The following is a 14,465-nucleotide window of genomic DNA, read 5'->3' on the forward strand; positions in this document are numbered from 1 at the left end:
AAGGATCATGTCACAGAGTTTGGATTTTAGCTCATCTGCAGTCAGAAGCACCTAATGTCATTAAAGAAAAGAACTAAAAATGTAAAATTCTACTTATCCCATGAATATCTGGTATTTATATAACTTAACAAAATTCTAACAGATGCCTCAAAATATTTAAATATTGGAAATAGTCCAATATATGAACCAATCAAGTAAAAAGAAATCTAAAAAGAAAGAGGAAAAAAGTAACTACAAGCCGCAAAGCATAAAACACTCCTATATAACTGTGAAGTTAGTGCTATCTTTGTGTGTGTGTGTGTCTTTTTGAGACAGGGTCTTGCTATGCAGTACAAGCTGACCTTGAGCTCACTTTGTAGCCTAGGCTTCAAGTGTCGAACTTGAAAAGATCCTCCTGCCTCAGTCTCCTGTGTGCTCGGATTACAGACATGGGCCACCATACCCGGCTGTCAAGGCCATCTTTTAACATTGTGGATATATTTTCAAGATGCTAATTCTAGTATGTGAAATGGATTTTCAGCAAATTATACGTATTGAAACAATAAATAGTTGTAAATTATTATTTAAGGAAAATGGAACAAGTCATCAACTATTATAATTCAATAGAATACAAAATTATTATTATATCCCAACATAAAGATTCAAGAAACTATATAATTATTATTATATCCAAACATAAAAAAATTTGGTAGTTTGTTTTTATGATTTGACTTGGGAATGATGGCAAGTGTGAAAATCAAAGAGGTAAGAGTTTTTAAAAATCTAATGAAGAGATAAGATGAAAAAGAGGGAAAATCCCACTGAAAGTTCCACTTTGATGTCTATAGTATTGAGAAGAAAAACAACTACAAAGTACCTGCAAAACCTGACAAGTCAGAAGGAAGTGATGAACTGCTTGAGCTTTCAGTAACTGCTTAATATTAAACCATTGCTGGTGGTGCTCCACTCGAATGAGGACTTCCAGAGCTGCTAGCAGAGTTTCCCACACACCTTGCTGAGAAAATAAACACACACTAATTAGAATACAGTTACTGAACAACAAGCAGAAGGCATTTTAGTAAGTTCAATAATAAAGATTAAATTTGTCTTAGAAAGTAAATCTTAAAATTTATCCCCAACTATTATTTGTTGCTGTCAGTAGGTCATCTCTAGATACCTACATTGAATGCAATAGTGTACTAAGGACTTTAGTACATTAGCCTTTCCATGGCATTAAATGTTACAAATTTTCAAAAGTTGAACTATCCTAAGGGATTTATTCAAATTGAAACACACACATTCTAATTGTTTTCAAATAATTTTTTCAGAAAGTGGTATTATTAAAAATGGATAAATTTCAATGCTTATTTGCATTATAGACAGTGCAAAAGATCTGCATTTTTAGATGTACTTACTTTTAAGTTCAAATAGTAGATTTCTCTGTACTATTACAAATTGTGCATCTTTAGAGAGTAATTAGCATCCTTTGAATGTGACTTAAAATGCTCCTCTAATATTTAAACAATTAAATTATCCATAATAGAGAAAAAGAAACCTCATAGATACTTATCTTATTCTCCTGATTGATCTTTCAACAAAGCTATTAACAAAAAACAAAGTCAACTGCCATCTATTGTAGGTTTCACTGTTTATTGTGTCATTGCTGGACAGTAACGAATAATGAAAAGACCAATAAATAGACACACTACTCTAATAATGGTCTTTCTCTTCATAAGATTTAAAACCAAGATGCCCTAAAAGAATAAGTCATGTAGGGGCTGGGGATTTAGCTCAGCGGCATTAGCGTCTGCCTTGCAAGCAGGCAGTCGTGAGTTTGATCCCCGGTACCAATAAAAAGGAAAAAGACAAATAAAATAAAATAAAATAAAAAATAAAAAAAAAGAATAAGTCATGTGGTAACTCCAACACCAGGCAACTCAAGTATGAAAACTTGATTTAGCTCTTATGAATACAGTAGTTGCAAAGTAAAACAGTACCAATATAAGCAAACAACCAATGATAAAACCAAACTTACCACAAAAATAACTAGGTTTTTTAAAAAGCCTTTACTTCAAATCCATGTAAGAGGTGTGTATTGTTTTGAATTTGATAAAAAAATTTAAAATCAAGTAACTATAAAAGTGCTTGTTTTTTCTGAAATACTAAATACATTAACTGCCCAAAATTTACGTAAGACAGATCTCCCAATCTTCATTTGAGTATATTCCTTATTATATATTTATATTGTCTTTGATCTAATTTGTTTACATACACTATCCTTAGGGGCTGGGGATATAGTTCGGTGGCATAAATGCCTGCCTGGCGAAAGCAAGGTCATGAGTTCAACTCCTGGTATCCAGGAAAGACAAGACAAGACAAGGGCCGGGGATTTAGCTCCATGGTATAAGCGCCCGCCTGACAAGCGCAAGATCATGAATTCAATCCCCATACAAAAAAACAAAACAAACAAAAAAACCCTAAAAAACACCTAACACACACATACACACACACAACACTCACAAAACAAGACAATATAGAACAGTTCCTCTACCAGTTACATACACTGTCCTCGGATTTATTTACTCTTTCTCACTGTACTATTAAACGTACCATCTTCTATTTTTTAGATCGGAAAGTGAACATTCAGAATGAGAAATCACAACAAATTACAAAGTTTAAAAAACTGACAAATGTTATCAACACCCACAAAATACTGTACAGAAAAATAGCAACAGCTTACTTAGTTGTTTGGCATTTCCTTTTAATATTTTCCATTTGTGGCTGCATTATTTTTTTAAATTTTTTTTTTTTTTTTGGTACCGGGGATCGAACTTGTGGCTGCATTATTTTTGATTGGCTCTTTATAAAACAATAATTCTTATAATTTTCTATAGGATGTATAGAAAAATAATTCTCTTCTAGCATGTTTAAGCTAAATTTATTTTTATTAATGACAGATTAGAAAAGCTTTTTCAGCTTCACAATTCACTGTTGGCAATGTATACTCTTTTAGGCATGGCTGCCAAATTAGGGAATAAAATGTCTTTAGAATTCTAAAAGTATATACTCTGAATTGCTCTTTGAATACTTATATCTCATGGATAATGATATATTCTACTTAATTCTAGACAACTTCTTTTCTTAGAAAAGTCACCAATATATACTTAGTATACTGCCCCACTTTAGGGAACATTCTGTATACTGTAACTGAGCAGCAGCCTGTCTGAGCCTCTGCCATTAGGACTGTAGCAAGTGGGCAGAAACAAAACAGTTTTTATTCCTTTGTTGGGTCCTGTGAAGACTGGTGGCCCACCATTCCAAGTGTGAGATACTGTGTCCAGACCTAAGGTTCATCTATGTTGTTTACATTATGCTTATGATTAAGCTTTGCCCTACATCATGATTCAGGCTCTGCATTCCACCACATGGCTCCCCTACTCAGAAGTGTGTTCACTTCTTTCTCCTGGACCCAGATTCCCAGAATCCTAAAAGGCCTGAATCTTAGTATATCATTTATACTAAACGTAAACCCCCAACAGACCCAAATGAGCTCATGTGCTCCTTTCTTAATGAAGTATTCTGACCCAGCCCAAGTTCTGATCCTGACCTTTTAGCTCAGCATAACCTGGTAGTTCAAAACTTCACATAGAAAACAATCTCCAAATTTCCATTTATAATTAACATACCATTGAAGCAATAAACTTACTTTTCTTCAGAAGACTGATTAAGTAAATATTTGAAAGTACATCTTTCTACTCAAATTGCTAAAACATGGAAGCAACCCAAGTTACCTCTTGACCCATAAGTGGTTAAGCAGTACAGTACAGTACACAAACACACACACACACACACACACACACACACACACACACTAGGGGTTAAGCAGTACAGTACACACACATACACATACGCACAGTAGGTACACACACACAAACAGTATCATTCAATTTTAAAAAGGAAGCAAATTCTGACATATTACATCTGAATGAAACTTTGAGGACATTATACTGAGTGATATAAATTAATCATAAACAAGACAAATACCACTTGATTCTAAGGAAGCAGGCTGCAGTTTGTAGATGCTTCTTGCTGCTTCACTGTCTCCTACCTACTTTGTCATGGACTATTTCTACAAACTGTTAGCTGAAATAAACTTTTCCTCCTTCAACTTGTGGATGTTAGGTATTTCATCTCAGCAATGATAAAGTACTAAGACAGGTACTAAGAGTCAACAAGTTCAAACTGACAGAGCTGGGGAGGTGGGGAGCGGCAAGTTATTGTTTAACAGATACAGAGTTATAGTTTTCCAAGATGGAAAGAATTATGGAGGCAGATGGTGGTAATAGTTGTATGACACTGTAAATGAATTTAATATCAGTTAACTATACACTTAAAAATGGCTAAGATAGTAAATTTTATGTTATATGTATTATACCACAATAAAAGAGTGAAAAGTATATATCACATGCCTGTGCTTTATTCCATATCTTCCAGTCAAGCAGCAGCTCCTCTAACAGCTTAACATCTTGGATTATAGCATTAGACTCTACATCCAATTTAAACTCTCCATTCTCATTGATGTAAATAATCTCTTCATCACAGCAACCCTCAAGAAGGGTCTATGGAAAATAAGCATTAATACAAGATGAATTAATAACTGATTAACCAAACAAACAGAAACATTAAGCCCTCAACCTTAGCAGTCAAAACATTAAATTCAAAGGAAAATAGCAAAACAATTCAACATTTCATAAAGTATCTTAGTTTTGTAAAATAATTCAAATAAATAGAAAAATCCCAAACTTCAAATATTTTAAGTGACTAATGTACAAACCTACATTTTAAAATGTAATTTAAATAATTTCACCTTATTTAAAGAATAATTCCAATTGACTTAAACTAATCTGCCGTTAGTAAAGGATTCATGTCACAAATGTATTTGTCTTATGGCTTAAAAAGGTGGGGTGAGGGAAAGGGTAAGGAATCATCTTCTGTCTTAACACCATTACTCTCAGAGAAATACTTTCACAATGTTACTAACACTTATAGCCAGAAAAGTATGTAAATATACATCATTTTCAGGATCATAGTAGAAACTAATATGAATATTTGTAACTTTGGAAACTATCTGTAGTAGTATTGCCTGCTGCCACGTATATCTCCAATGCTTGGAGAACTCTTCCATTACTGTGAAAGAAAAACAGATAATCTCATCAATCCCAGGAGAGAGGCTGCCCTGGGAGACATTTATGGTCCATCCAGATCTAAAATTCTTAGTTTTTTTTTTTCTTACTTTTTGAAATGCTTAAAACAAAAAGAAAATGTAATTACTTAAATGATGAAAAGAACCAAAAGAGTACTTTGGTTTAATTAAATATACACTAATGAACTACCTTTATTTTCTTCAGGAATAACTGAAACATAAAACTATTATTAGGAGACTTTGATGAAAGATCGGAATCACTGACCAGGAACCATTACAGTAAATTTTATGAGGTCGTACCTTCAAAATGTGAAAGCCAACAATGCATTTTTGCTTGATCAACACCTGATGAATCATGGAAAGTCCATTACAATTCTCTAATTCATGCATTCTCTGTTGGTTGTATTTAATTAAAGAGAGGATAACTCGTAGTGCTAACGCCTGAGTTTCTTCACAGTCACTCAGTTCAACAACCTAAACACAAAAAGTGGATATATTTTTTTCTAATCTGTTGGGAGTAAAATTTTAACATGTGTGATTACCTACCACAGTGCCACAAGCAAGTTTAGTTTCTATGAAAGTAATTCCAAGAGTGCAGAGACTTTGACCCCTCCAGACAGATAGAAGAAAGCCTGACAGTTGAGCCAAAGTCTGGAAAGCAGGGATAAAGGATACCCAGGGCTGGGGCACAGCTAGCAGGGTAAAAGTCTAAAGTGAAGCTCATGGGACATCCAGGAGGCTGTGGGTGGCCCCTCTGGCTGAAGATCAGGCTGAAAGGCAGATCTCATGTGAGAATTTTAAGTTAACTAAATTTTATTTTTATAGGGCAAGAGGAAGAAGACAAAAAGAAGTTTCTAAGTTTTAATGTGAAAATTACTTCAAAAGTCTTACTGCCAAGATCCTAAAGGTAGACATGACAGAAATTTAACCATTTTCTCAAGGATCTAATCACTGTGCAACACTAGCCATAACAAGCTTACATTCAATATCTGGATGAAAGATGAAAAATCAAGGATACACATTTTGAAATTACACAATGAATAAAAGGAAATTACAAAATGCTAGTTAGGAGTTAAAGGAAGAGATTTTAGTTTAATTTAAATTAATTTAATTTTTTGGTACCGGAGATTGAACTCATCACCTTGCGCATACCAGGCAGGCACCTGTGCCACTAAGCTAAATTCTTAGCCTGAGATTTTAATTTTAAAATTAAAATTAGTAGGGGGAAATTTAGATATTAGATGGAAAAAATGTATTGAAAAAGAGAAATTATGGAACACTAACACTGGAAGCTGATACTTCTCATATTGCAAAATTAATCATAGGCAGGCATTAAAGAAAGTAAGCCAGTTAGGGAAATGGTATGAAAATTTGCTGTTTTAGAAGTTACATTTAAAGATAAAATAGTTTTCTGAGAATAAAGGAAGATAAAAGTTTTGATTCCTTAAAGATATGGACCTGAGAAAACAGAAATAATTTGTACCAAAGTGAGACTATTTGTGCCCCTACTATGGATTTTAGCAATCCCTGAAATAGGTACTATATAATTATTAACTTCTCACTTTGCACCAGAAAAATTAGTCTCTACCCTAAGATAACCAAACACAATAGATAATTTATTCTAATATATTACTTAATGTCTGAGTCAAACTTTCTGTATTTCTTTATTATTAAAAAAACTCCTTTATTAAAAAAAACCTTCGAACTCAAAAAATCAAAAACATTTTTACTTCTCTGTTGACCCTTGGTTTCCCTACATGTATTAGGAAGCCTCAAGGATAAGTTTCACAAACCTCATTTTAAAAAATATATTTCTTTTATAATATTACTACAACAAACATTGTCTTTCCCTGCAATTTAAAGTCTTAACATTTAATTGTTCCAACTGTATTTATGGATAATATAGAAATTCTAAAAGCCTCATAAATTAGAAAAAATTCATAATTATCTGTGGCACAAAGCTTGTTATCTTTAATATGTGACTTATTATCTGAAACATTTAATAAAGTTGGGCGCAACATATTTTGGTAACCTATAAGAAACTTTTTACCAATAAAAAAGTAGTAGTTTCTCACTAGCAAAATCATAATCAGTGAATCTTACCCTAGCAAAAAGAAAGACAAATATACCGGTTCCACCAATCTCGTGAAGAATGCCTTGAATAGTATTACATTCAGTAGGCTGGAGGCTCTTAATCTGGGGAGGTTCCAGTAACATGCTCTGGATTTCTTTTGAGCTGAAGGGTCTTTGAGAGAGCTGGGTTTTCACATGACTCTTGAGTCTAATCACTGGCTCATAGATGATATACTGAGCAGGAAGGTACGTTGTATAAACAATTGAAAGACTTTCCTGAAACACAAATATTTGTTTCTAATATAGTCACAAAATAAAGTTTAAAATGTAAGTTATCAACTATCAAATAAATACTTCAAAGTGAAAAGACAGTTAGTCGTTACCTTTGTTTTAGAAAAAGACAGTTATTTCACTGAACAAAGATAAACATGAGAAGCAAGGTTTCTCTGCTTCACACAGAGGAAATAATCACTGTCACTGAGCTGTGATCAAGATCATAAACCACATCAAGACTCACAAGGACTCCAGTTTGATCAATTTAGAATAAGGATAAAAGTATAGCTACTATTATTACAAATAATAGCTAAGTCATATGCCACACTTATTATACACTGGCACTATTCTAAGCACTTAGGAAAATGGGAAGTCAATTTACCCAAAATTTTGCCATATATTTGTTCATGGGCTGATTACTCATTAAAAAGTGACTCTACACTGATCTGCAAGAATGCTCACTTTGTATGACTTGCTTTCCCATTTGTCCCTAATTTGGTCAGTTCCACCTGAACAGTTAAACTTATTGGTTGACTATAGTTCTGTCCCACCTCATACCTGCCTGCCTTGTGAGTTCCCAGTTTTCCCCACCTTAGATCTGCCTCACCTCATGGTTTTAATCTATAAAAATCCCTAAAAAGACAGAATCTTTGGCAACTCACTCGGGACCCCTTGTGTCTCTCTCTCTCAGACAGAAACTTTCTTTCTCTCAATAATTATTTCTGCTCTTAAAAAAATAAAAGTGACTCTACATTATATTTTTCTGTTAGAATAAAACTCATACTGTCAACACAACTAAATAAAATGCAATAGAATTTTCCGTATTTCTCCCATGCAGAGAGTAGTTCCAATGAACTTCCGGCTCCACGTCTAGCTTCTTTGAATTTCTTTAAAAACTAGGTAAATTTTAAGCAGAACGTACTTGGAAGTAATCTCACTGCCAGCAGTTGCTGAGCCCACACTCAGAGAATATCTTGTGCATTTAACATCTCACAGAAGTTGGTGGAGATTACATAACTCAAGGCAATTTAAGGATAGTTTCATCAGAAATCCCACTATCTACTTGTGCACCTATAAAATCATTTACACAGTCTGTTGTATATAGTTGTACTGAAAAAACAAAGTTCCTGGTTCATGGCAGTTACCATCAGAAAGCTGACCTCACACCTTGACAGGAGCGCACTATCCCTGCCTTAACCTCTTCAAGGCCTCATAGACCCCTTCAAAATTTGCTTTCTAAAAAAGTTTTCACATAAAACCATTAGAATATGACCTAAATTCTATTCAGGAAAACACAAAAGGACTGAGGACATTATTTTCATAAAGGAAAAAAACAAAAACTAGGCAGTTAAAATTATTAGTTGAAAAAATACTTGAATGAGCACCTCAGTTTCCCTAGAAGTTCTCAAAGTACAGTTTAAACATCACTCATTTTATGGAAAAGGTAAATTCTTGAGCCACACTTTAGACCTGCTGCATCAGAGACGCCTGTGCAGCAATCAGTGTTTGAGTGAGCCCCGAGGGAGATTCTGCTGTACTCTCAGTTTTGAGAACCAGCTCCCTAAAGTACGTTTTCTCAAGGAGGGAACATTTTGGTGGGATCGTTATTTGTTGCACAACAGTGCTCTAGAACTGTAAGTCATTTAGCATCCCTAGCCTCCATCCAGTAAAAGTTGACAAGCAAAGTCTATTTGCCACACACCATTTTTAAATATTCCTTTTGGAGAAAAAGATTATATACCTAATGTCAGAGTTTTAGGTAAATTCATAGTCATGCACTCTACATCTATTTTACCACAGATACATACTCTACACTGTTTAAAGATATATGAGTGCTTTATAATTTCTATTACAATTTCTTCATTAACTGTTCCAATTTTAAAATATAATCTAGTTTGATGTGAAATATATACCTCAGCAGTAACAACAGCGGCAGCAACAAACAAATACATTCCAAAATGGTAGCCTCCAAGAAAGAAATATTTCCAGTCTACAATTGTATTTCTCATAGAAACAAGAGGAGGAGGGATAATTTTAAAGTCAGATACACTAGTTTTTAGTGTTAGTTCTTCTAACGCTATGAAATCTCAGTGTTCTAGTTGCTATTCATGAAAATTTCCCACCAGTAGCTCCTAAACTATATACTGGAAGAACAAAATTATTAGAATTTTAAAAAAAGCAAAGAGATTCTCATGCTAGCAGTACTCTGAAGACAAATTTATAATTTTAATTGATATTAATAACGTATGGAAAAACATAATCAGCAATATTTTTAAGAGCATGTCAGACTAACAAGTGTTATATTTTACTGCACCATAAAAATTTTTTCCTGAATGATTAGTAGATAGAAAAGAACTGACAAAATTGCTACAGAAATGTAATTCCAATACAAAAGGATATAAGTTTACAACATGTAACAAAGTTTTACAGAGGGGTAAAGTATTTCAAATTTGTTTCAGGAAAAAATAGTATAAGAAAAGAAAATATGAAACACAACTTAAAAATCTTTAAAAATGTAATTCATTGCTAATTATATATTTCAATAAATATATCTATAGTTTACTATAAAGACTTACAAAGTTAAAACTTACAATTAAGAGACCAATGTCTACATCTTTCTTGCTCATAAAAAGTTCTCTGATCTGTTCACATCGCAGAATGTCCTTATTAATATATTTGGAGTAGTCATTCACAGGCTTACCATATTTACATGGCATTATAGATGTATAATTAGGTCCACAAGCATATAGATAAAAGGCCTCTTGTGAACCAATCTTAGCTCCTGGATAACAGAAAAAGTAAAGTGACTTAAAACACTCAAGCAGAACTTTTAACAAAACACAATAAAACATGATATTTTTTCCCAAATTTTTTTCATTTGTTCATGTGTCTGACAAAAAGTTTCAATTTCTGAATTAGTATGATACAATAACAAACAATTATGATAAAAGATGAACTGATGTGTATGAAGTTAATTGTAAGGCTCTTTAAGATAAAATTTCTATTTTACATCAACCCTTAAACCAAATAGGTCTTTGGTTTAACTTTGCTTTTTAAATAAATGTAAATTATATCTTGGTAAATTCTACTTTTAAATGATGTCTGAATTGTTTTCTTTATGCCTTCTGATATAGTCAATAAACACTGTCTGAATGACACTAATGCCAGGTTTAATGAAACATTTTAAAAAATCACATTACTGTTTTCCCCTAAAATTTGGTAGGTGAATAGGGCACACTTAAAATTATAAATGAAAGAGATAACCACTCTAAGTTTACCAGTCATGATATTGCATTTTCCAGGATTGTAAAATAATATTGGCTTAATATATGGGATAGGGAGGAGAGGGGATGCATTTCTGTATTAAATGTACAAAGTGTTTGTAAGACACATTTAGATTATAATGTTAAAATACTTTTAAAATGCAGGTTAGAATCTCGGAAATACAATAATTATTAAAAACAGGTAATGAAACAGAAATCAACTTTTTTTACCAGGTTAATTTACTTAAGACTTGTTAAGTGAAAAGAAAAATTTGGTAATACTTCAAAGGGGAAAACATACCATTAAAGAGGAGCAAATTTCCCAAGTCCCACTTTCCAGCCAATTGCAAAAAATCTTCTTGGGATGATAAACAATGGCCGATCATGCAAAATGTTTTATTGCCATCAGATGATAAACTTGTTTTTCTTGGAAGTGTAAAATCCAAAGTGACATCAGGTTTTCTGCATTTATAACAAAAATGTATCAATTACATTAGGGAGTACTAAAGTATGCTTAAAGTATGAGTGTTTAATGAAGGGACATTCTTTGTCTTTTTTTTTTTTTTCTTTTTTATCGGTACCGGGGATCGAACTCACGACTGCCTGCTTGCAAGGCAGGCGCTTATGCCGCTGAGCTAAATCCCCAGCCCTGAAGGGACATTCTTGAACAATTTTTCCTGGTTCAGTATTGGATGGTTGGTGATAAGGATAGAGACACAGCTGATTCTGCAGCCTCTTTGGTCACAGGTGCTGTGGTTCATAAGCCACAGAAAGCAGGAAGAACAAAAAATGCCAGGGTACCCAGCAGCCCGTGGGACGCATGACCTGATGTTTACTGCAAGTATTTTTGGTTATTTCACTTGTGCATCTATGTCTTCTTAGGTTACAGAAACCAACCCACCCCATCTCATCATTTTGACAAGCAATTCCTAAAATTGTGTCTTTTATGAGGTTTTCAAAAACTAACCATACAAAAAAAATCACTTCTCCAAGTTTTGCTCTGTCTCGCCACTGAAATGTCGATAATTTTTCCTATGCTAAGAGTTAGAGAGCTTTTGATTTGTTTCTTCTTTTTTCTTCACAGATACAGGTTACAGAAATGCTTACAAACAAAGAGTACCAGTAAAGGTAAACTGAGGCTTTCTCACAGAAAGACACACAAAAGCTTGGGAAGCCTTCATTATCTAATGAAGCTGCTGAGTGCCACACTCCATCTGTATTTTAGAAATGTCTTAAATTTTGTAATAAGATATTTAAGGTAACCTATCAAGATGAAGTCTAAATAAATTTTGTAAAACTCAGAAAAGGCCAAGATGGTTAGTTTTTGTTTGCTTGTTTTGTACTAGGAATTGAACTCAGGGTCTCCTGCATGCCACGTAGGTGCTGTGCTGCTCAGCTACATCCCTGGCCCAGTGAGTTCAATTTTACGCATATTTATTTAAAATTTTCTTTTAAGAACTTCTGGTTCCTCTTTAATATAAGTCTAACTATTTTATAGGAGTGTTTTAATAAAGGAAAGATCTGAAATATTTCACAATCCTTTCGAAGCAAATAAATGCCCACGACTAAAACACTACCGCCACCTACTGACATTATGATTTCATAGGATTTTTAAGGATAGAAACCAAGTGCAAAATAGACTCTTCTATGTGCTACGTGTATTTTTAGCAAGTTTGTGCACTGTTCATCAAATAGTTAATGTAAGATATTCATAAGTTGTTTTAGTATATTATTAAAGTGGCCTCTTGAAATACATTCTTTTTATACATTATAGATTGGAAAATGATAAAGACAGAACAAAATTTGAGTCAGTAGGAATATTTTCGGTCCTTGGTCACTTGTTCATAGCTCTGTAAACTAACAGAATCATTATCTTGTACAAAATGGCAAAAAATTCCTTCAAAGGAATGTGAAAATAATTGGGAGGGTAAAGAAAGAGTGGCCATTAAATAAAGGGACTACTGTATGATTCCTAGACGTGTCAGGTGACCTGATTCAGAACAAGGCTGAGGGGCAGTAAAGCACAGGGTTAGAGTGAGAGCTCTCGCTGGGCATTGAGCTTTGGCTCAGGTTTCAGCTCTACTTCTTACCTGAGGCATGATGTGGACAAGCTGACTCACACCACTCTAGGTCTCTGTTGACTCATATGTGAAATAGAGATAATAAGATACTTACTGATTGAGTATTTTTGGGCACTCAATTTGAAGCAGCACAGAGAAAATGAGAGAGAGAAAAAGGAGACAAAGAGGAAGCCTTCAATATGGGCTTCATGCGGCTGGGGGTATAGAGGCTCTCAAATGAGAACGAAGAAGTGGGACTACTTTTATCTGTTTTGACTGGGGGCAGAGTTTGGGAGGTGGGAAAAATGACATATTAACCACTGATTTGAAGAAGCATCTGCCTGTGTAAAACAGGAAACAGGAAGATTTATTGGGGGTTGGAAGTGGATGCTTGGGTGGTTGTACAGTCTTGGGATTGGTGAGAGTTCGGCACACATGAAAAAAGGGAGCAGGAGGTTTATCTCTGGAATGAAGAGAACACAGGAATTATTCTTGGAGAGATAAGTGGTTTTTCTGGGTCTGGTACCAAGTTGGGAGGATGTAGCTAAATCCCAGGCTAGCAGAACCTATCATTTACTTTGTAGTGTTTGGGAAGGATGAAATGAGGTACTCTGTAAAGTGCTTAAAACAATATAGGTGGCACAGGGTTAAGAGCTCAAGGAGGACAAAGTCCATGTGAGAAAGGCAGCCTACTCATGGCCCCCAGGATCAATTCCCATTGACTCTGCAAGCTAATTTACTGATTGGCCACAGCTTCAGGCTTGGGCAAGTACAAAGACTGAGAACTTAGTGTTACACTGGAGTATGAAAATTAGGCTTTAATTACATATTTTCTTAACTGAATAAAATAAAACTGAATTCTTAATTTCCAAAGGCTATTCTTTCCTGCGGCAGCTACCATCTATTGGTTGTCCCAAAACCATTCACAAGCCCTTGCCTTCCTCTATTATTGAACCTGCCTGGTGTAAAAAGTAACATCTGCCGCATGCTACGCTGTGGATTGGCACTGTGATTCCTCAATAAATCATGTAAAGAATTAATAAATGAGAATAATTAATTTGTGCTAAATTATACTATGTTTGTGGTCTAATCTACTGAGTGATTTTTTTAGAGAATGAGGAAATAATGCAAATAAAGCACTTAGCCAATTAATTTGAATAATTCCTCGTGGATTCATTTTTATAATAGGCTTAAAGGACAAAACTATAGATTCTCTTCCTTGATCTAATATGCATTATATGTAAATGTCTAAATGTCCAGATTTTGGCATACTTCTCAAACCCAATCTAATCAGTATTTACAGGGTTGGTTCCAGAGGATCCTGTACCCAACTTCCTGCCACAGGTACCAGAATCTGAGGATGCTCAAGTCCCTCACATAGCATGGCATATTTGCATATAACATATTCTCCTGTAACTTTAAATCACCTCTAGATTATTTATGACTAATACAATATAAGTGCTTTGTATATTCTTATACTGTGTTGTTTAGGAAATAATAATTTTAAAAGCAGATACATGTTCATGAAAGACGCCAACTTTTTTTCCTTCAATATTTTCTATCAGAAGTTGGTTGAACCCAAAGATGAAGAACCTATGCTTGCAGTGGGCCAAC

General features: G+C 34.1%; 1 protein-coding gene across 12 annotated transcripts in view; it reads right to left on the reverse strand.

The window, feature by feature from the left end:
• The window catches only part of Lyst (lysosomal trafficking regulator), a 233,208-nt gene that overhangs the window by 117,192 nt on the left and 101,551 nt on the right, over window positions 1-14,465 (reverse strand). For all 12 annotated transcript variants that reach the window (XR_010051247.1, XR_010051246.1, XM_063260084.1 and 9 more), the window contains 6 exons: window positions 11,093-11,253; window positions 10,120-10,310; window positions 7,286-7,531; window positions 5,483-5,656; window positions 4,449-4,598; window positions 857-994 (listed from right to left, as the gene is read on the reverse strand). Coding sequence is in view for 10 of the 12 variants with exons in the window: in XM_063260084.1 (XP_063116154.1) it covers window positions 857-994; window positions 4,449-4,598; window positions 5,483-5,656; window positions 7,286-7,531; window positions 10,120-10,310; window positions 11,093-11,253 (1,060 nt within the window). In the remaining 2 variants the exon portion in view is untranslated. The remainder of the gene's footprint in view (window positions 1-856; window positions 995-4,448; window positions 4,599-5,482; window positions 5,657-7,285; window positions 7,532-10,119; window positions 10,311-11,092; window positions 11,254-14,465) is intronic.

This window comes from Cavia porcellus, unplaced genomic scaffold (genome assembly GCF_034190915.1).
Source record: "Cavia porcellus strain 051 isolate PalLab524CR breed Dunkin Hartley unplaced genomic scaffold, mCavPor4.1 scaffold_13, whole genome shotgun sequence".
NCBI classification, from domain to species: domain Eukaryota; kingdom Metazoa; phylum Chordata; class Mammalia; order Rodentia; family Caviidae; genus Cavia; species Cavia porcellus.